The following is a 21,700-nucleotide window of genomic DNA, read 5'->3' on the forward strand; positions in this document are numbered from 1 at the left end:
GGCTTGCCGTTCAAGTTCCTGACAAAGTTAATTTCCTGCTAACTCAAATCGTGTGATACGATGTATGTAAATAAAGTCGAATAAATTTTCTTTAAAACGTTTGAAACATATGTTCAATAAATATATTAGTTAGAATTAATTTACAATTTGTCAAACGTTTCCCGAACCGAGCTTACGAGTCGTAATACTTACTTGATACCTGAGAGCTAAGCATTCTTCGGATGTTCTATACTGTTCCATGGCTTGCCGTTCCAGTTCGTCGTAACGTCTGTCGAAAATATTTTCGCTAATAATACCCGGGGACGAAGAATTGGTCAATACATCTCTGTAGAGCCTTCTTTTTGTCGGTAAATCACTTGGTGTATCAACTTCACTTGACTTTGCTAAAGAATTGTCCAAATTTGGTGAAGGTACATCCTTCGGCTCACTATTCTCTTCTTCGATATTTTTATTCAATAATACGGTTCTTTCATCGTTACATTTTAGTTCAAAACTTCGAAAGTCCGAGACAAGTGCATTTACTGCAATGAATTCTTTCGCTCTCTTAGGATATCCCTTCTCGAGCCATTGTAACACGTCGATTTCCGATTTCAAATTCGGCTGTCTGGACTCCAGGATAAAGCTGGAGCTTTGTTGGGGATTCTTTGACTGATTTCGCCTCGCCTTCATAGCGCTTTTAGTCAGTAATATCAAATTGTTGAAATCAACTCCTTGATTCTTTCGCCTTTGGGAAGGATCGCTATAAAGTTCTGGTGGTTTTTGGTACACAGGGATCGCCGTGGAGTTAGTCCCTATACCTTGCGGTGAGACGTTTCCGGCGAACTTATCTTGAATTTGTATCCGGCGTTGAATGATTGCCGGACAGACAGGCTGCAAGGGTGTACAAACTGGTTGACGAGGCGACGAGCAGACGGGGACTTGTATGTGTAAAGCAGGACTTGGTCTTTGGATCCATTGATGTGACGGTCGAGTAATGGAAGTTGCGTTAGAGACTTGTTGTATCGGTATGCCTGCATTCTATGATCACATTAAAAAACTTCATTTCGTATGTTTGTAATCAAAATAGCTTTTACACAACGAAAAATATGAGATTGAAAACATAATAAAAAATATGCTTTTAAAGATGCCAATTATGTAACTGAATTGTAGATACTTGAAGAACATTCCCACTTCCTGGTACGCGCCCCTTGTTGTACGGAAATAGTTCTTCCTGATAGCTCCTCTCCGCCGATGATGGAAAATATTGTAAAGGTACTGATTGTTTCTGATGATCTTTTAACCGACTCATCGGTCCCTTTGGGAAGAACTCTGGCACTTCGGCACTCAGCATCGGTGGAGGAGACTGTCGCACTATCCCAATTGACTCCGAACTGGAAGGATAGCGGCCAGGTCTTACTGGAACCGTTTGATGTTGGAAACCGCATTGAAGATGCGGCTGCTTGTTATAGGGGAGATGGTGTGGCTGGTGTTGGCCACATTGAAGATTCTGCTGATGCCGCTGACTGTGCTGAAAACGTTGCTGTTGTTGTGGCGACTTCAAAGAGTTCCACAAGTCTCGTATAGTATCTGAGGTAACACGAGTCTGTAGTTGCATCTCCGCCATATTGTCAATCGTATAGCGTGGCGGAAGATATCTATCGTAGTCTTCCGGATCCACGTTCTCGTAATAGGTTTCTAGTTTGATTTTTATTCAAAATCATCAAGAAATAAGATGTCAGTGGGGGTAATGAAACATTTATCAAAATCATCCAAATAATTTCGAAGTGGGACGTGAAATAATTGGAGACTGTACCGTCAGATTCAGCCGTCTTGAATTCTAAAGGCCGTCGACAATTTTTGCGACATAGACCAGCCTGAGTTTATATACTTGACACAGATCTCCCAAAATAGATTCGGTAATTGTAGGTGGCTACTGTAATTCCATACGATCTAAACTACCATAATACGTAATTCGAAATAAACAGATACCGTCTGTATGTGTTGTGCACAGTGAGGACGAAGTGGAATCCTTTCCGCTCGAGTTCGTCGGCGGTAAAATTTGTTCCGAATTATGGTATCGTTTTTTAAAAACGTGGTCCCATTTCAGCGGGGCTGTTCCTGTCTTGCGGTTTAAGACTTTACCAGGTATTTCCAGTCCCTCGGTAGCAGAACTTTGCAGTTGTGGAGATCTAGGTTTTTTAGCAGTTGCAAGAATCATGGGGCTTTGCAAAAGTCGATTCGAGTAACCTTATGATTTTATAGTGGCTGAAAGTATCTCTAATTTTAAGGGGTGCTCAGTGAAAAACTAACAGTTCATTATCCAGTCGAAATGTAATTCCAGAGCTTAACCGGGTGAAGTGTTCCTCCACTTCTTTAAGCATCCACGGTTCAGTCGTAGCATCGTTACAGATATCGAATTGCTGAGCGACCGGTGTGTTGTCGCCAGGTTTGTAAATTCTCTCCCTTTCCTCGTTGTATTCGTAGTTACCATAATGGGCCAGCCTGGATCCGGGGATTGTGTCGCGGACGCACCTCGGCTGGTAGTTGCCATTTTCTCGATATCTTGCGGTCAGCTTACAGTTCTATCAAAACCACAAAATTTTATTCGTCCCATGTTCCTGAATAAAATTCATGCATTCTACGAAAGGACTTCTCTCTGTTACCGAGTAATCATCAAGAAGCACTTTGTATTCTCATCACCCTTCGGCGTGGAAAATTTTATTTTCAATTATTACAGGAGTCAGGGAGAAAGTACGTCTTTCTTTCAAATTAGTTTCAACACCAATTACACGTTAATCAAAGCGAGAAATAATTCCAGCACTGATTGTGCCTTAGCCTCAGATACATCGAATATGATCGTTTTTCATAACATTTGATGAGTGTGCTGAATAATACTGTAAATGTTGAGTACCACTTGTCATAGACGACCTTCGTTATACGTCGATATGAAAGCTGTTGAAGTGTTTAGTTAACTAAATCAACACAATATAAAATCAGAAATTCGTGCTAAACCTAGACTCTGTCTGATAATTATTTTGAACCGATGCCATCGGTACTAAAAAACGGGAGTTTTATGTTGCTATTACTGATATGGGAGACGGGGTAATAAAACTCGTTATTCCACTTTTTTTTAATGGTGATATTGAAACGAAAAGATACTATCGTAGCCGTCGTAAAATCGAGGATAGTAACAGTATTCGCATGATGGTTTGAATTTTACGATTTGAAATTTCAATGTTGCTGACGTAACAAGATTTATAATCTGTGGTTGTTATTGCATTGCTTATCTAATGATGAATTCGACTCACAGTGAATGTTCACATAGTTGTCGATAGTATTCACTAATCTTAATGATACACAAAGAATCTCATGACGTAAACGACTGACTTTTTTGTCATTCAATTATCGTTTCAATAAGGAGAGTCGGTGGATATTTTTAAAAGTTCACAAAATTTGCCTACAACCAATGTGGAAAACAGTACTGAATTGTATATTCAAGAATGTGACATCGATTCAGATACTTCAAACAGCTTTTTCCTTTATATTTTTATATCATGCACGGAAGGATGGAATTTAATAAGTCGAGTCTGCATTATCAAGATTAATTTCAACGCTGGCAACTTTTTGTGGGCTAATAAAATAGAAAACAGAGTGTGCACTCACCCTGCACATAAGACAATGATCCTACCTGAACCCACAACGTATGGTTCAGCTTTCGGAAGGGATCGTCTCGATGAAACGCCCAAGCTTTATCAGCGATCAGTGCGATATTGGTGTAGGCGCTGTTCAGAAGCTCCTCGTCGTATGACGGAACGGAAGATAACATTATCTGATCATCGCATCGTCAATACTTTTTTGCAATCAACGCGAGAGACTGAAAACTTATTAAGTATGTTAATTCTTAACAACGTTCGATTTCAATATAATATATTTCAATTTTAGTCGTAAAGGACCATTAATTTGAAATTTCATTCACGACCTGTGAAAAAAACAACATGAAATGTGGCTTACGTCTTGTGAACAAAATGTATTCGGAGCTATGGCCTTTCAATAATGAAAATTAACAATAGAATGTGAAAGACGAAACATCCAAGTGGTAATAAATTCACACCAAGAAAATAGTTACATATTATAAGGAGGCAATTTTTTTGCAAACGAAGAATTTCAAAAATTCAATAAGCCGAAATCTTTCTTAGTATTTCTTTAAAGCGCAATTACATACAATGCATGTAACGATCTGACACTGGTTTAAAGTTCGGAACTAAAATGTAACACACGTGATTTCCATTTCCTAATTTACTCTGTTCAGTTCGTTCATTTCTATTTGCTACAAAAGGCTTACTCACTTCGGGTAATCAATAGCACATTTTTTTCTTTCAGGGTCATGAAACTGAATTACTCGCGAGATTGATTATATTGAAATTAATCAGAATACTTAGTACCTAATTGTAGTAGGCGTTTCAATTTGTTCCACAGATCAATATCGAGTAGGGGCTTACATTGGCAATATAGATCGTAAATTAATGTTCCTTAATTGGGCCATTAGTAGAAGATGTTGCATGTCCATAATTATAGATCTCGTGTAAATCGTATAAATCTATACATTGATCGTAAAAATTATTCTTAGAACCTTAATCATAGTTAAACACTGAATACAATCTGCTTGGTAGAAATTATTCGTGAATCGATCTCTTGTATCAAAGATTTTGAATACCATTTTTGGTAATTTTACCGTCGAAATGAGACATGCAAGCACTGAAGTGCCTCACGAATATGCGCGGTGGAATTTGACTGACACTCTAGTGATGCATTGCGCGGGCATTGTACCATGAAATTTGTCAAATTTTATAAAAAAAATTCTCAGGCTATAGATAATAATGAGAAAATATCTTGCATATTTCAACCGGCAAACCATGTAATTGAAAGAGATTGCACCTCCTGTTAATTTTGAGTTTTTCACTGATCCGCTACTCTGCAAACTTTAGTGAATTATGTAGTTCCGAATGAGTTTTGGAAAAGTTGAAGACTTGGGTTTGAGACTTTGAGTTTGGATTCGAAAATATAAGAAAATCGAAATAAGAGTTTATTAGCGAAATAAGAAGTTTTTAATTTTTTCAAAACTCTTCATTACCGACGTAGCAGTCAGTAGTTGGCGCTAATTCTCTTGTCATGGTAAGTCGTTTTGTCGGACAGTAGCTCGTGTAGTTAACCGAATATGCGGCGATGGCGCGTTGTACTTGACGTTCGAGTTATATTTTACAGTTTTCCGTACATGTTTTGAAATGCTGTCACTCGACGTAACCCAACATAACCTATTCAAGCTGCAACTAAGTAATTTGACCGACATGTCACAACATCAAAGCGTGTGAATATTAATTGTCAACTTTCACTGGAATATAATTGAATTCGACGATTACGGTGCCAAGAATCACAAAAATGTTTGGATCATTACGAAATAAATTTCAGACTGTCCAAGACGGGATTACTGCTGGGTACGTCCTGTTAATTCTCCAACATTCACCAGTTATCATTTGATTCGAAATTTTGCTGACAGTTTTTATGCCGAAAATCATCAAAACTCGTTTGTAGTATTAATTGACTTTCTTATCAGTCTGGAGTGGTATGGCAAGTGCCTAATTAGTTTACTTCGATAAACAGAAAAGATGTCGAAATACAGGCCGATCAAGCTTATTTTACGTGAAATATTTCAGCATCAAAGGACTTACAGCAAGCGATAATTCAAAACCCAAGAAGACTGCAAATGTTAGAAACGTCAATTACGATGCGGGAGCAGATCTTTTGTTCCACTACCAAACACAGTGGAACGAGCTACACGATCTTACCGAACAAAATGCAGGAAATGCTCAAGTGATCGACTCTCTGGTAGCATCGATTCACGAGAGGCTGGAGCAAGAGTGGAATAGCATTGCACGACTCAATAATGCTTTAGCGTCGGTGCCAAAAATTAATAATGATATTCAGAATCTAATGGATCAGATAGGTGAACTATCATTCATCTATTCATGTCTGGATTCAGTTTTGCAAAATGTTTATTCCTGGTTGAGAAACTGGTGATGATGCAAAAGTAATTTGATAACAGATACTGGTATTGATTTGGTTACCTTTATACTGTTCAGGTCATATAACTTAAAATGCATTTCGCGATACTCTGAAAGCTTGTTGAAAGTCTTTTTTCCGATAAAGTTGTTTAGACGTGAAATATTTGTTCATCTAGGGTCGCTCCAAGAGTTGTTTGAAGAAGTTGAAGGATCTATTTTTGAAATGGAAGATTTAAACGAAACTCTGGACTTACAGAGCAGTCAGCTGGATCACAGATTTCAGTTGGCACTTTATAAAGAAAAAAAATTATCTGAATTGGATTCTTTTAGAGGTGATATCTTGTTCGTCAATTAAAATTAAAATGACCTGATGTTGTGCATGATTAATGTTAAGAAATCTATTGACGTTCTATACAATGTTCGGACTGATTTCTCATTTCTTTGTTATACATTTAACAGTGTGAAAATTTTTGCCTTTGCTAAGATTAATTTATAACTGATCTGTTTATTGTTCTTTTATTACAAGAAGTGTTGGTAATCGTTTTCCAGCAAAATTAGCCGACGATCACTCCAATCGCGTTTTGCTGCATGAACTGAAACAGCAAAAAACTCTGAAAGAAAGACAAGAAACTTTTGGGGAAGTGTTTAAGCAAGAGATGCAGGAGTATAAAACCACCGGATCAGTTCCAAGTGGGTAACTCTTGCCAATGTACCTTACGATTGCAGCAATTTTATGAAACGAAAGTAACTGAGAGTGCAAGAAATTGAATAGAGATATTTCGTTATTTAGTGTGAAATTACAATTACACATTATGTTCTGTTTCCAGAATTAGCGAGTGTTCAACATGGGCAATCGCTAGATGAGGTCGAATTAGACAATGCTGACTTCGCAGATCTGGATGAATTTCTTAAGAATTGATTTATTCAATTTATGAAAAATCTTGACGACGGTATAAAATATGAACACATACGATCAAAGGTGCCTCAATCTATTTGCTCTAACAATAAGTTTGTAAAAGACAACAGCAGATTTCACACATGTATACATATTCAAACGCATTTGTTCAGGGAAACTTGTAAATAGTGTGCAACTAACGTATATTCCGTACATGTAAGGAAGAAGAAGTAATGATACATTATTGAAACATTGAAGAAACATTGAAAATTTGCATCAAATGAGAATACAGCATGTAAGTATTATGTAAATAAAGCTATATTAAATAATGGTAAAAATATACGACAGATTTATTTTACTACTAGTTTTTGCATAAGCCTGCCATGTTCCTAATATTTTGAATTTCGAGAATGAACTGACTTGTATACAAAAAAGCACTGCATTGCTCAGTTAGTGTTTTTTGCACAGCTGCATATGACTATTTATATTAAATCGTATTATAAGGACAGTCTGATATCAATTGTGCTGAAAGGGCCACGTGTGCAGGGCCATTCAGTAACATTCACTAAAATAGCAATATTAGGTAAGCTCGGATGGAAAGATCTCCAGTACCCAAAAGTGCATGTATCAATGATAATAACAACTATTGTAAATAGATGTATTTTTTTTAATCATTGATGTGTATCAATTGCGCTTTGACATTCAAACGCGTCCATTCGTAGTACGCGCCGCGGCTCATGAAAACAAATGAAGCGTATTTACGAGCATTTCCGAGAATCGTTCGACTTATCGGCAGCCATCTTGCTAGTGACATAAGTTTCTGGAACGTCGGCAAGTTCGGACGTGCTTGTTTCGGCGTGTCGGTTTCGTTTGTGTAACTAATTCAACGATGCTTTAAATATCTTTTTGATCGGTTAATGTCCCCGTAGTAATTGGGCCTAATTATGTCCAAATCATGTCATGCACATGTCAAATATTGGTGAATAAATCGCTGTTTGGTGGTCGACGGACATTTGTTTTTCTCTTAGGTATTCGTGCGAGTAACCAGAACCAGTGATTATTTCTGTTTATTTCTAAATCGGAAGGCGACGGACAGGATAAGATTGATTAATTGTTCTCTGAAAAATTATTACCGTGACTTTCACGATCTAGTGTTGTTTTAACCTAAAAGAAGCCTTCGGTGTTTTTGTTTTGTCAGACGCAGATAAGCCAGTTATAATTTTGTTGTGTGTGAAAAATTACTGTGAAAATTTGCTACCACCGAGTATCAAGATTTGTGTAATAATATGCAGCGACGTGAAGTAGGCTGATATTGTGCAGAAATTCAACAACGGGTAAGTTTGATTTAACTATACATTCCATTTATTCGTCAATACTCTGCTCTGTCCGGAGATTTCGAACACCTCGTAAAACTAAGATGCTGTTTCAATATATGTGGTGTTTGTGCTCTATTTTTTCGAATTCGAAACGATTTCATATCATTATTCAAATAGAAAATCGAAAATGGAGAAAAATTTTCTGAAGAGTAAAGATTATGACGTGAATGTTGCACGTATTAAAAATTAATCCATGGAAAATTTTAATGCATTTTAAATAGATAAAGAAAATTTGTTTAAAAAAAATTTGTAACCGTTTTAAGATATATTTAAACCTGACAATTGAAATACCGTATGTGATATTCTACAATTTTGTATGGCTTTTACCAACTCTCTATTAGCCTTGAAGTTTTCGGTCATTCAGGATTCAGCGCGCCTTTTGCGCGTGGACTTGATGCTCTGCTGTTTTTAGTAGGATGCGTCTCTGTAGGTTGTCGGGGCCGCATGCGCATTAACACGGCCATGATGTAGTATAAAATACTGCTACTTACTAGTGACCAATACAAGTACTTCTGAATGACGTCAAACTTTTCAAGTTATTAATGAAAAGGAAATTTTTTTTCAAAGAAAACTATGCGTTGTAAAATACACTCGTGAAAAGTAGGTTAGCTTTTGAAAACACTTCTCCAAATTTGGCTGACGCCATTTTTTTCCGAGTTCTGACCTTGCAAAGACAATTGTGTCACTTTCTGGAAAGGAAGCGTCAATTTTGCGGACATTTGAATTTTTCTTCAAAATGTGTTTTGGATATCTACTATTGGCTACGATTTTTTTTTTCGAAAAGTTTTTTTTCAACTTTCCATCCAAAAACGTAAAAACAAAAACTTTGAACGGCCATAAAAAAACGTCTCGTGCATCAGAAGAGGGCTCAAAAATAGCTCATTTTGAAAGTGAAAGTAGATTCTTTCATTAACTGACACGAAAAATCAAATTCCGTCGCGCTTCAACCCCTTTGCCTGATTTTTAACCCTCAAAAACGAATTCACTAGACCTCTTCAGTAAACCATTCGACTAACTTTTTCAACCAAACATAAATTGTTCTAAATTCAGCTTCAGAAAAAAAAAAAAAATTCTTGGTCCCAAAAGATTTCCCTTCAAAATGACCCCCTAAGGGCTGTTACCATTTTCGTGAACCGAGATTTCCGAAATTGAAAAAAGCATGTCGCACTACCCAAGACGTACGGGCGTGGAAGCTCCTCGCTCGGACTGAAACCTCCATGTGTTGCCTATCTTGGGTACGAAGGTTCGTGTTTTAAACTATATTTTAATATTCGAAATGGGACATTTTTTTCAGAAAATTCCGAAATTTCAAATTTAAGAAATTCCTACCGAATTAACGAATTCTGAACTCCGAAATTTGGCCAAAAAGTTCACCGTTATCAATTTCAGAATAAAAATATTCCTAACCGTACTTCGAACTCTGTTCTTTTTTTTTCAATCAAAATTCAACATCACCGAATTTCTACCAATCATACTGCTGCGTGCAGCTACGTCGCGTCTCATTTTAGTGGTCGCGTCGGCATTGATTCGGTCATTGAAAACCAGGCTTGCGACCGCAGAGCTGGTGACTTATATTTGTTTTCTATGACTTATACACGTACACATAGATATATCGGTGAGGTGACTAGAGGCTATTTGCGGTGCCTACTGCCTAGTAGTCAGGCAGGTGGCGAGGCGCGTCCTGTCAAACCACAACTTTGAGCTCTGTCAGACGCTGCAAACAAATTTTGTATCTGTCAAGTAAGTTATGGAAAAGCCAAAATGTTTGTGTAATTACGTATAAAATGTACGCGTATGCGCAGAATTCAATTCGCAAAAAAAGAGGTGGAAGATCATATAATTAAGGGGGAATAAGTGATTGATTCAACTGGTTTAACCAGAAGCTACTCTTCTTTTTTTCATATATATTGTGCCGATGCTATGAATATACAAGAATAGTAAAAAGTCTGACAGTAAATTGTTGTAAACAATTTCTTGGCGAGGCACTATTGTAACATGAGTAGCAAAACCTTAAATGCTCTCGCCGAAGAGTATTTCTATAATATAAATCCTCTCGCGCAACGAATCGGCGAAGATGTAGCTGCAACCAAAGATGCTTATGAAGGATTATGGAACACGTTAAGTCTTGCGGAGAAAAACCAAGCCATAGATGAGACGATCATTCAACCCGAAGTGGCGCTAAAATATACCTTGAAAAAAAGTGAAAATGTTAAAGACTTGCCTGATAGTTATCCAAAGTTGCGCATTCAAACGGGAATGAAATACATGATTGACGATACTGGATCGGTGAGTTATCTACAGTGGATATTACGTATTCATTGTTTACGGATATGCAGAGAATAAGCTGCATCCGACATCGCACAATAATCTAAATCAGTCAACTTTTCTTTCTCAGACCTTACGCTGGCGCGACGAACATTCGGCACCGTTTTCTGTGATGACTCAATCTCAAATGAATTTGAATATATTCGATTCGCATGAAGAGACAAAGCCAAAGTTGTCAAGTAATTATATCAGTGATTCTTCACATTTCTCAAGCCCGTCAAAAATACCAAGGGATAACGATACTCTCCACAATGATAATTATAATCATAACGAAGCATCTATTAATCATATGAATTTTAATCAGTCTGAAGGTTTTTCTGATAAAGCCAAAGGATATGTTGCTAATGAGCGTGATATTCTGTTGAACAGTCATCCAGAAACAGATAAACCAGAGAGTATTTTTTCAAAGCTTATTGGCAAAACGTCACTTCTTAAAATCCAAAATAATTTAAATAACGAGGATACGGAATGTCTGGTACCACAAAAGAATCTATCAGGGAAAAATTGTCAAGTAACGATTCAAAACACGGATAAAAATCAGATGAATATTAACTTGACTTCATCCACAAAAATGAAAACTAATGAAATCAACGAGTCAACTGCGCTATTAGAAACCCCCAACTCTTACAGTAGTTTTCAATTGTCACAACTTCAGGATGACGGTATTCCAAAGACTGGCTTTGAATTTTTGGACAATTGGTAATTGGTTAACATGTTCTCAGACATATTAATAATCACTACTTGTAATGTTTCGTTTCATTGGGCCAGTTACAGACATACGCGAATTTGAATTCTATTTCTACTAGGTAATTGAATTTGTGATGCTGAAAGCAAATGCTGCATACCAAAGAAGATATTGAATTAAATGCATTGCAAGTTATAGCATACAGCAGAAATGGTGTCCTTGTAAATTGACTATTAATCACGTAAATTAATACATCGATGGTCAGTAAAACGTAAAATCCTGTTATCCGATTTATTATATTTTGACGAGAGTGTCATTGATGATGTGCATTTTACTTGTTTTCTGTGCATCTGAATTACCAGTATTTATCTTCTATTCAGAGTTTTGATTTTGGACATACTATCCCTGCTGAAAAGCTACGAATTGCATTCTATTTCAATCTGAATTTTCTTTATTATCCGGGATGCATTATACGCCACAAGTGATTTGCTTACAAGCTCTCACCAGCTTAGCCTGTAATTAATTGTATCTCTGATAAATTTTGAACTTGAAGTCATATATTTATGACAAAGTATGCTCACGTGAATCTATCATGAGGTTAATGTCAAGGCAACGAAATAAACGCATGAAATTCAGTTACTTGAACTACCGATTGAAAGTAGAGGGGATGGTAGTTGAAAAGTAAATTACTACTCGAAGTAATTTTTACGCTTGTTTTTTTCACACTCGTAAATCTTTACTGGCTTCAATGGCTGATTTTCTTTTTGATGTAGATCAACTTCCTTAACGTTCTAAACTTGATGACATGATCTGTCAATGTTTCACGATATTATTGCATCGGTTGATGCAGAATAATCCGATATGCATACTCTATTGATATTTGTGCTTGGCTATTGGTAAGAAGAGGTAAAAATGTGGTCTATACATAGTCCCCATCTTTTAAATTTTCCCTAATGTTATTCTTGATAACGTTATTTCACGACTAGTAAAGTTTCACTTGGAGCTGATTACTTTTGCGTATGCTCTGGGAACTTATCGATTTCAATTTGATTGCAGTTAACGATTATTGTTTTAAGATCAAATTGTTCTAAAGATGTGGATACATGTATATTGATATCAGAGAATGTTTACAACTTTAGTACTACCTCGAATTATTTTATTACATTAATAATATTCACACAAAAGGCTAATAGATTCATAAACTAAAGCAAGTAATCGATGGCCATGCTGATAAGTTACTAATTTTGAGGCTATTACATTTAGACTGATTCCATGCATTACAAAATGAAAACCTACGTGTATGATTAACATTAGAAATTTGCATGATTTAAGATTCTTGAGTTTTGGGAAAAGTTTGAGAAAATGTCTAGTTTAAATCAATAATTGTACAGTTTCGTGACTTGAGACAATATTTCGCATACCTTCGATGCTAGAACAATTTTACATGTATGGATAATGGGTAAAATGAATATATTGAATAGCCATTTTTAAAAATAACTTTTTTACTATCTCATTTTTCAAGACTACTTAGCGAATAAACATATCTTTAAAAGTTAGTATCAGTAGTAATGTAAGTTTGGAAACTAAATTGGTTAGAATGATGTAAGATTTTGAATCTTTCATTATATACTCATAGGTTTTTTACTCACCGATTTTTGTTTTTTTTTGATATATTAAAAGCCTGATAATACTTGATTTGGCAAATATTTTTTTAAGATCTTATCCACCTAGCCCCTTCCACTCCGATTTTTTTCGCCTGCGTGAGATAAAATTAGGTAATAATGTTTAACATTGCAGTATGTGCGTACCTTCGATATCATTAGTTGAAAAAATGTGTGGGTCCAACTCGGATGAACTTCCATTGATAAATTGTTGAAACACGTTGATGAATTCAAACAATTCTTAATATGGAATTGGGATGAAATTAAATCGGACCATTAGCGTAACCGAGAATTATTTGAATAAAACATGCAATTAATAAATTTAATTTTTATTACAAATGTGGCAAATAGCATTCTTCAATTTTCATACATTCACACAATATTTTTACAATAACATAATCTCTTTTACGCAGTATTTACAAAACAATTATTATAATTTACATTCACTAAAACATTGTTGAAATTCATTTCATAGCTATATTACATAATAAAATCTATAAAATCAGTCTGGCAGTTTGGACAATGTTTTTTTTTTATATATTGTTTAAAAACGCTGTTATGGCTAGGATTGCAACAATGCTTGTTTCCACATTCTTGCACGACTTTGAGAATTTACCGTAATTCTCAGCGGCGAGTATTTTATATTCAGAATAGACTTGATATACAATTGAAACTGAGCCATTGTGAGAAAAGTACTAAATTGAATCATCTTGTTCATTTTACAAGTTTCCATTAATCAAACCACTGATGTGGGTCATTCATAAGTCGATTCTTTCGTCGGTTAATATCAAGAACTACATACAAATTTTCCGGCATATTGACTGAACTCGCATTACTGCATTTCTTACAATAGCTCTTTTTAATAGTTCATTCTCCAATCAATATTCACACGTTCTTAAACAAATTATACACCCTGATACAAGGTGATGAAAATCATATACCTATAAGATTTTTTACATGCTATTTCGTCTTAAAACTAATATATTCAATTCTCTTCATTTAAGAGTCCTATGGAACATTGTATGGCAAGATGTTTATAGCTTTACAGTATCACACAACTGTCATTGGTATTATAAACATGAGTTTACATAGTGCACCATTAGTTATCACTTTGAAATCAATTCAATCGAGATATGCTTCTATTTCGTTATTTTCAGCAGTGCTATAATACGTTCTCTTCAATTACCCTACTTTTCTCTTTATGTGCAAGTAATGGCTGTTTTTTTTTTTTTTTTTTTTTTTTTTTATAATAATCTTTAAATTATTCACATCATTAAAATAATCGCTAAAACTGAGCCACTCTTCTATATAAATAAATTTCACCGCAAGTAATTTACTTTTTAAAATTATCAAAGATTTACATAATTTCTTTGCACTAGACATACTCCTCGGAAGGTTTGGGTATACTAGCTGGCAATCTGAGCGTACTGGGTACTCGATTGGCACTGTCTGGCAATTCAGCAATGTCTATAAAAACGCCGACTAAACTCTCAAAGTTAGGTCCCCAATTTAATAAATAATCCCAGCTCAATGCCGTGTTGGCCGATGGTGAGCCATTGTTAGCTGGCCTGTACAAACCACCCATATGTGTCGATAGGTCATCGTCCGACGCCACTAATGTACTAAGAGAGCCTCTGAACGAACTATCGAATCCGTCGTAATTGACGTTCGGTGGTAGTGGAGGTTTAGAAGATTGCGACGACTCGGCAGTCCTTGATGGCACTTCTTCGTCATCTGGCTTGCTGAATAAATTATCCGATCTTTTATCACCCACTAACGAGTTATTGTCATATTCAATTTCGGAACAAGTGAAACTGTCATTTCCACTTTCGTCCGTAGTTGTCGAATTACGCCGTTCCAGTCGCTCTGGCGGGGGCGTGTGTCTTCTGTGAAGATGTAAAGGGCCGTGGGTAGGCGGGCCTCTTGCTTCGCTGGATGAACTCACCGCATCTAAGGTTGACACTAGGCTTGATGTTCGCGGTCTCGAGTTTAATCTCTCAATTTCTTCAGCCGTTAAGCCCATTGGTCCTGAAGAAACGTTGTTGACATTCTCGTTGTTCGATTGCGGTGCCTTACGGCTCGCAGTTGAACCTGATAGCTGGCTCATTATTGGCGAATTCAAACTTCTCTCACTATTCGAGTTCAACGCATCTTTTCCAACACCACCAGATGACGAAGTTGTGGCTAATAAAGCGCTTTGTAAAGGCTTACCACTGATGTCATGCAACGTTAGTATTCTCGGCTGTTGGGCTGATAATTCACTACTCGGTGATAATCTGGCTAACGGGGTACTTTGCAATAATTTTGGAGCTGGTCCCGGAGGCTGCCCAACAGCCGGCGGCGGCATAGCTCTCGGTGGAAAAGGCCCCGTGTGTCTGTGTTGTTGACCCGTATGTTTATGGTGATTGGCGTAGCTGCCAATCGGTGGTGGCGTTGCCTTATATTTCCTCATCCCATCCCGGTAGCCTTTGTAGTGATAAACAATGTCGATATCACTCGGTGCGATAGAACTAGCATTTTCGAGATCGTAATGTTCGGGCATTTCCGGTTCAGGATTATGTTCGTGGGAGTGTAAAGAGCTCTGTGTCGGTGGTGGTAAGGGAGGGTGCTCGTCACGAATCGGTGGTGATTTGGTCACCTCTCTTTCGATGATATCGGGTCTCTGCGGTCTGTGTTCGGACGAGTTTATTTCGCGTTCTTTATACTTCTTAGAGATAAGCTCTGGTCCCATATGTCCGACTCCTCGAAGATCAGAAGTGTCCGAAATGTAAGTGTTCTCGTGTCTCGACATTATATTGTCTCCTCCAGGTCCAACTAAAGCGTTTCCTGCCATTATGGTATTGTTGCTTTTATTCACTCCTGATGGCGCTGATTTTTCTTTGCTTTGCCTGCGTAGTCGGAAGACCACGAAACTGACCAATATGGCAACCAGAAGGATCACGAAAAATACAATAACCAATGTTATTCCAATACTCAGTGGGTCTGGGACCGCCGCGGCGCTAATTCCTATGGGTCCTCGGCAGTTCATTCCAACTTTTCCGTGATACCTGACTTCTTTGAAAACAGACCCAGAGCCATTAAACGGTTGTATTTCGTTGTTTACTGTGAAATTGGCTAAACACCCTTCAAAGCTTTTTGGCACCGAATCGCGAGCAAAGTACAGTTCTCGTTGAACTCCACCGATTGATAAAACGGACAGATACGGATCCAAGAAGTCGTGAACCCCGGCTGAATCTAGTTCATCGCCAGCCAAAACACCGTCGATGAGTAATCTAAGACCGCGTGAGTATGCGTGTAGAGTTAAATTATGCCAGCGTCCATCCGCTAAGCCACCTTCTACCGTAGCTGTCATGTTCACCGGAGATCCTAGTAATGACGAGTAAATCAATTGCCCGTTGGATAGCTGAAACCCAAATGGTATTTTCTTGTTATTTTCTTGTTGTATTACCGCTAGGACAATATCAGTATGTGAAATAACTATTGTTATAAGATGTTCGGTATATGAAGTATGCATACCTCTACAGATGTGAAGTGTTTGTTGGTTGCTGCATAGATAAGGATACCATCAGAACGTACAGTTCGAAACATTAACCCAATTGTTTTTGGTGGTGCTGGAGCCACGGTTAAGAGGCTGCTTTCCTCGGGAACATCTCTGGCAACTCTGTTCCTATGCCACAATGTGGATCCACCATAAAGATATTCCAATAGTTGCATTCTCTTGTGCTTCTCCGAGACCTAATCAAAGATTGAGAGTTAATATATTTATATTCGGATAGTATTTATTTTCCGTAACGTGAGACTTTCGTTTAAATTCGAAAAGGCTTTTAGGGTCGGGCGCCTTTCCTTCGTATTTTCGATTACCTTAAATTCAATGAATCCACCCTCGCTCAAATTCACTGGTTCCAAAGCACCCAAACAGTTTGGTGATATGAATTTATCGCATTGACAAACCGCCTGATGCCATTTGTCATAACATTTTCCACTGGCTCCACAGGATGAGTAGTCCTCTTTGCCTCGGGCGCAAGGACTTCGTTCCGACCTTCCACAAGTAGCCGTTACGCCTCGTGATTTGACTGGATTAGTTAGATTCAGGGTTCTACCATTTATCGAAACTGAATGTACGCAGCCGACGAGGTCGTCAGAGTGTATTTGATCCGGGCGTTCTAAAACTGGGTCAGCGTTCTCTAAACCCCCTAACATCAGTAGGTTGTTGTAGAAATTCAAAGTTCTGAAATTAGAAAGAAGAAATGTCAATTATTTCCGTAGATTAATACCTGTGATGTGATGGTTGATTTGAGTTACTGACCCAGTAGGGCCAATACCATCGGCATAACAAGTGGCATCTCCAGGTCTGCAGTCTTCGCACACGTCTCCATGTTCTTTACAATTAGAAACACTCAAAGAGACAACTCTTCCGTTTCTCGTAGCTGTGACTTTTCGCCATTTCCCATCGGCCAATGTTTCACCCGCTCTAATGGTTACGTTAGTAATAGCACTTCTGGCACCGCCATAGGAAAATACAGCTCTTCCATCGACTAATTCTAGAGCTACAAAATCGGAACGTCCTGCAGTTTGGGGACCATAATTGTATAACAGTAGAGCATTTGGTTTTGTTGTAGCAAAAACGATAGTGATGTCGTTTGTGTTGACATCCAATGTTGGAAAAGACATGAATGAAAGTTCCTCGAATCCAAAAGTCGAACGTTCACAGTGGCGACCATAACGACCCTCGGGACAACTGCAGCGATATCTGGAATTAAAGTCAGTACTCTGTCATTGGAATCGTTCGCAAAATGTGATATATCATTTCAACCTTCATCAAAATCTGCGGTGGTAAATCTCTGATCAAAAATTGTCATACCCAGGTTTTTGGCCAACACAGAGACCGCCATGGAGGCAAGGGTTTGGTCTACAGGAATCCGCAATAGCTTCACAGTGATTTCCTCTGTAGCCTGCTCGGCAGAGACAGAAGAAACTTGAACCATCCGGACTTTCCCTACACGATCCACCGTTGCGGCACGGATTACTTCCGCAGGCATCACCCCGTTCAAGTTCACATAATTTACCCTCTCGACCGGGAGAACAGGTACAATGAAAATCGTATCCGAGACGGCGACATTGTCCACCCTGGAAGAAATGAAGGAATAAATTTATGAAATCGTTTGTTATGTGCTGAATATTCACTGTGATTTTTGTTGACGTACCAAGAAACAAGGGTTTGGTGAACATGGATCTTGTCGTTTTTCACACCTGTCGCCCGTAAATCCATCAGGGCACCTACAAACCATTTCGTGGCGAACCTTTGGAGACGTTAGGATCAAAGTTTGACTGTCTGTAATTCTGGTATCCTCGTAAACAACTAGTTGATCGCTACAAGCGCCCCCATTCTCGCATGCCATTTGCTCGCACGGTGAATAGCCAACAGTAATTATTGCCCCTTGAAGTAAAGCTTGTATTTCGTCTCGTTTGCCAGAGAGCAACTCTATTACTTCAGACTTCGAATGATAGCCTGTGGGAAAATGATTGATAAATTTATTGGTTTCTGTAGACTAGATTGTTTTTGCAATTTGGATCACAGTGCGACTCTTTTAATACTGTATGTTTAATTAGCGAATGAGTTACCTTGTGGTGATTTGATGGCCAATGAAATGTCCAAATCCGATTTATTTTCCCCAATGCTATAAATTGTCAGGGTATCGCCAACGTCCATTTCTGTTTGCAATAAATCAACGAGAGCCCGGTAATATTGAGCAAGAAACTTCGTTGCACTTACTCTTGCTATACGCAATGTGACTGTGTTTTCGACGGTTGTATTCGTGAAAATCAAAAATTCAAGGGTCACTTTTGATATAACGTCAGGATGTTTGCCATCACTTCCAGACACGCTTAAAGAGTATCCCGACCCTGAAAATGTGAGCATCGAGTCACGATATATTATATGTGTAGAAAAATTAATCATTTGTTTGAAAAAAAAAATCGTCAGCTATGAGCATTTGAGGACTGTACTACACACCTGCTGTAATCTTATTTGTATGTAGGTCACATCTGGTCGGAATGCTCAATACCCCGGAATTTGCACCATGCAATATTTTGCAGGTGTAATCACCGGTAGTATCGGGGTCGTTTGGATGGACATCGGCTACCTTCCCCAGGGGTGTTTGACCATTGAATGAATGAACCATTACGTGGACTGAACGTGGCGAGGATGGGCTGTCATTTTGATCCAGAACAATCACAGTTATCGTGTGTTCGTTGTGCATTCGCGGATTTCCGGAATCTTCTACATCAACCTGTTTGCAAAAAAACATGTTTCGTTACTGGATAATCATTTTGTTTTTCGTTCTCAACAGTTGGCGCGTATAAATTGTGAAGCAAGAATACTCAGGCTCGATAAATTCGTTCGTGATGCAAGATGCTAGTAGTTGGAGTGTTCATGTACTTACCACAATATCCAATTGAGGCGTGAGTTCTCGGTCCAAACTCCTGGTGGTCCTTAGTACTCCGGAATGTTTATCTAGCTGAACCAAGTCTTTTTGCCGACCACCAACTAATCTGTACGAGAATGGTGCACCATTTGGTGGCAAATCAGGATCCATAGCGCTTAACGTCATGATACTCGTGCCAGCTGGTTCATTTTCACTAACATATCCAATTACTTCCGGAGGATCAAAGATCGGTCCGTTGTCATTTACATCCAGAAGATCTATGTGTACTGTTGTTGTACCGGTTTGCGGTGGTAACCCGGTATCGATTGCTCCGACAATCAATTCGTAATTTGGGACTGTTTCTCGATCCAATAGTTTGGCTGTTTCAATGTCACCGGTTTGTGGATCAACTTTGAATACTTGGCCAATGTTTCCACCAATTATTGAATAAGAGAATTGATTATTCTGAGGGCGCACATCCTTGTCCACAGCACGTACCGTCAGAATCCGTGTACCTAACGAGGCACCCTCGGAGATGCTTGCTTCGTAAAGATTTTGCAAGAATTCCGGCGGATCATTGCCATCTTGAATTGAAATAATGACTTGTCCCTCGTCCGTGTCATTCCCGCGTATTCCTCCAGCATTTTTCGCCATTACTGCCAATACAACTCTATTCTGTGTCTCGCGGTCCAAATGCCGGGAAACACTTATGACACCCGTTTCAGGCCCAATACTGAAACCACGATCATTCGATGAGCCAACGAATAAGTAATAAACTTTACCATCTTCTCCTGTATCTTGGTCGGTAGCTTGAACCAATCCCACGGATGTTCCCACTTCTGCACTTTCCGACACATCCAGATGAAAGACTGGCTGAATAAACTTGGGGTAAAATTCATTTACACCGGTTATGTGAACGATGACAGTTGTGAAGCCGACCATTTGGGGATTGGAGTCTGGATTAGCAGCGACCACGCGCAGTGTATATTCGTCGGCTTCCTCGTAATCAAAACTGATTTTCGACAAAATTACACCTGTGTTTTCTTCGATGTTGAAATGTTCCTTCCCACTACCACCTAGAATTCTGTACTGGATGATCGTTTTCTGTGGCGAATCTATATCCGTTGCGGTAACCTTGTAAACGAAACTTTGAGGCGGTGAATTCTCGGGCAGGAATGCTTCGTAAGAACTTTGATTGAAGGTTGGTGGGTTATCGTTGATGTCGTTCAACGTCACGGTCAACGTTGCAGTGGCTTGTTTTGGCTCAAAGCCTAGATCAGTTGCTGTGATATTGAGGTGATATTCTTGAACAGTCTCATAATCCAAAGGCTGCAAGATTGTAACTGCACCGGTTACCGCATCAACGGAAAATTCCTTCTGTTCGTTCCCAGCTGAGATTTTGTAACGAACTATACCGTTGGGTCCATCGTCTTCATCTGTTGCATTTACAGTCAAAATAGTAGAATTCACTGGTGCGTTTTCTGGCAGTATAACTTGATTAAGTAGAGCAGTGAATCTCGGCGGATGTAGGTTTTCTCCTGTTATCACAAGAGTCAATGTGACTTCATCCTTTTGTGGCGGGACCCCTTTGTCAAGTGCTTTGACTTTAGTAATAAATTTTGTTCCAACGGGCAGACCCGCCAGGGATTTGCTCACAACAACCCAGCCAGTGAATTGATCGATTGCGAAATACTCGGTACCGTTTCCATCAACAAAACTATACTCAATTTCAGCGTTCACACCGAAGTCCGCCTCGTCTTTCGCCACTAGAATCACCACTCGCTTACCAACCGCGTAACCCTCTGGTACTGGTGAGAGATATGATCGTTGCTCGAATTTCGGTACATTGTTGTTGGCGTCAACGACATTCACGGAAATTGTCACCTTCGACGACATCGGAGGCTTGCCGTTATCCGTAGCGACGACTGTTAACGAGTATATGTTCTCAGGGGATGATTCCTGCTGCGTGTGTTTGTACTTCAGTCTTCTCTTACTGAATATATCACCGGTCGCGGGGTCGACGGTAAAGAGATCCGAGGGTTGCAGCAAACTGTACGAGATCACCGAATTCGGGCCTTGCTTGTCACGGTCTGTCGCCATTACCTGACCTACATGGGCCATTCGAGGTTGTAGTTCAGGGAAATGGAAGTTGTACAATTCCTGTTCAAATTCTGGAGCATTATCGTTTTGGTCTTGTATCGTTATGCCCAGGGATGTTTCTTGCCGCCAAGCACTGTCCACGGCAACCACCTGTAATTAATAATGGGCATCGATTAAATATTATCTTTTTCAAAA

The 21,700-nt window shown here is 38.7% G+C and overlaps 3 protein-coding genes across 5 annotated transcripts in view; 2 read left to right on the forward strand and 1 right to left on the reverse strand.

Moving 5' to 3' along the window:
* The first annotated feature begins 5,258 nt into the window (after nucleotides 1–5,258).
* Nucleotides 5,259–6,999, forward strand: LOC124407609 (dysbindin). Of its 2 annotated transcripts, XM_046883905.1 has the most exons (5): nucleotides 5,262–5,471; nucleotides 5,691–5,980; nucleotides 6,215–6,370; nucleotides 6,588–6,728; nucleotides 6,866–6,999. In XM_046883905.1, the coding sequence occupies exons 1-5, from the start codon at nucleotides 5,416–5,418 to the stop codon at nucleotides 6,955–6,957; spliced, it is 735 nt and encodes a 244-aa protein (XP_046739861.1). In that variant the 5' UTR covers nucleotides 5,262–5,415; the 3' UTR covers nucleotides 6,958–6,999. The 2 variants fall into 2 exon arrangements, with proteins under 2 accessions (XP_046739862.1, XP_046739861.1); XM_046883906.1 differs by lacking the exon at nucleotides 6,588–6,728 and having other exon boundaries at nucleotides 5,259–5,471.
* Nucleotides 7,000–9,963: 2,964 nt separating this feature from the next.
* Nucleotides 9,964–12,895, forward strand: LOC124407603 (uncharacterized protein C1orf198 homolog). Its single transcript, XM_046883898.1, has 2 exons — nucleotides 9,964–10,595; nucleotides 10,705–12,895. Exons 1-2 carry the CDS (start codon nucleotides 10,305–10,307, stop codon nucleotides 11,335–11,337), a joined length of 924 nt encoding a protein of 307 aa, XP_046739854.1. The 5' UTR covers nucleotides 9,964–10,304; the 3' UTR covers nucleotides 11,338–12,895.
* A 1,331-nt stretch (nucleotides 12,896–14,226) lies between these two features.
* LOC124407574 (cadherin-related tumor suppressor) overlaps nucleotides 14,227–21,700 on the reverse strand; it is a 100,728-nt gene continuing 93,254 nt past the window's right edge. For both annotated transcript variants that reach the window (XM_046883837.1, XM_046883836.1), the window contains 9 exons: nucleotides 19,424–21,655; nucleotides 18,994–19,270; nucleotides 18,603–18,884; nucleotides 18,185–18,489; nucleotides 17,842–18,107; nucleotides 17,287–17,730; nucleotides 16,842–17,208; nucleotides 16,497–16,715; nucleotides 14,227–16,383 (listed from right to left, as the gene is read on the reverse strand). In XM_046883837.1, coding sequence (XP_046739793.1) covers nucleotides 14,356–16,383; nucleotides 16,497–16,715; nucleotides 16,842–17,208; nucleotides 17,287–17,730; nucleotides 17,842–18,107; nucleotides 18,185–18,489; nucleotides 18,603–18,884; nucleotides 18,994–19,270; nucleotides 19,424–21,655 — 6,420 coding nt within the window. In that variant the 3' untranslated portion in view covers nucleotides 14,227–14,355. The remainder of the gene's footprint in view (nucleotides 16,384–16,496; nucleotides 16,716–16,841; nucleotides 17,209–17,286; nucleotides 17,731–17,841; nucleotides 18,108–18,184; nucleotides 18,490–18,602; nucleotides 18,885–18,993; nucleotides 19,271–19,423; nucleotides 21,656–21,700) is intronic.

Source organism: Diprion similis, chromosome 6 (assembly GCF_021155765.1).
Source record: "Diprion similis isolate iyDipSimi1 chromosome 6, iyDipSimi1.1, whole genome shotgun sequence".
Taxonomy (NCBI): Eukaryota; Metazoa; Arthropoda; class Insecta; order Hymenoptera; family Diprionidae; genus Diprion; species Diprion similis.

Coding starts and splice junctions, on each gene's coding strand:
- LOC124407603 (XM_046883898.1), top strand. CDS start 10,305: ATGAGTAGCAAAACCTTAAATGCTCTCGCCGAAGAGTATTTCTATAAT. Junction 10,596..10,704: donor TGATTGACGATACTGGATCG/GTGAGTTATCTA, acceptor TTTCTTTCTCAG/ACCTTACGCTGGCGCGACGA.
- LOC124407609 (XM_046883905.1), top strand. CDS start 5,416: ATGTTTGGATCATTACGAAATAAATTTCAGACTGTCCAAGACGGGATT. Junction 5,981..6,214: donor GAATCTAATGGATCAGATAG/GTGAACTATCAT, acceptor TTGTTCATCTAG/GGTCGCTCCAAGAGTTGTTT. Junction 6,729..6,865: donor AACCACCGGATCAGTTCCAA/GTGGGTAACTCT, acceptor TTCTGTTTCCAG/AATTAGCGAGTGTTCAACAT.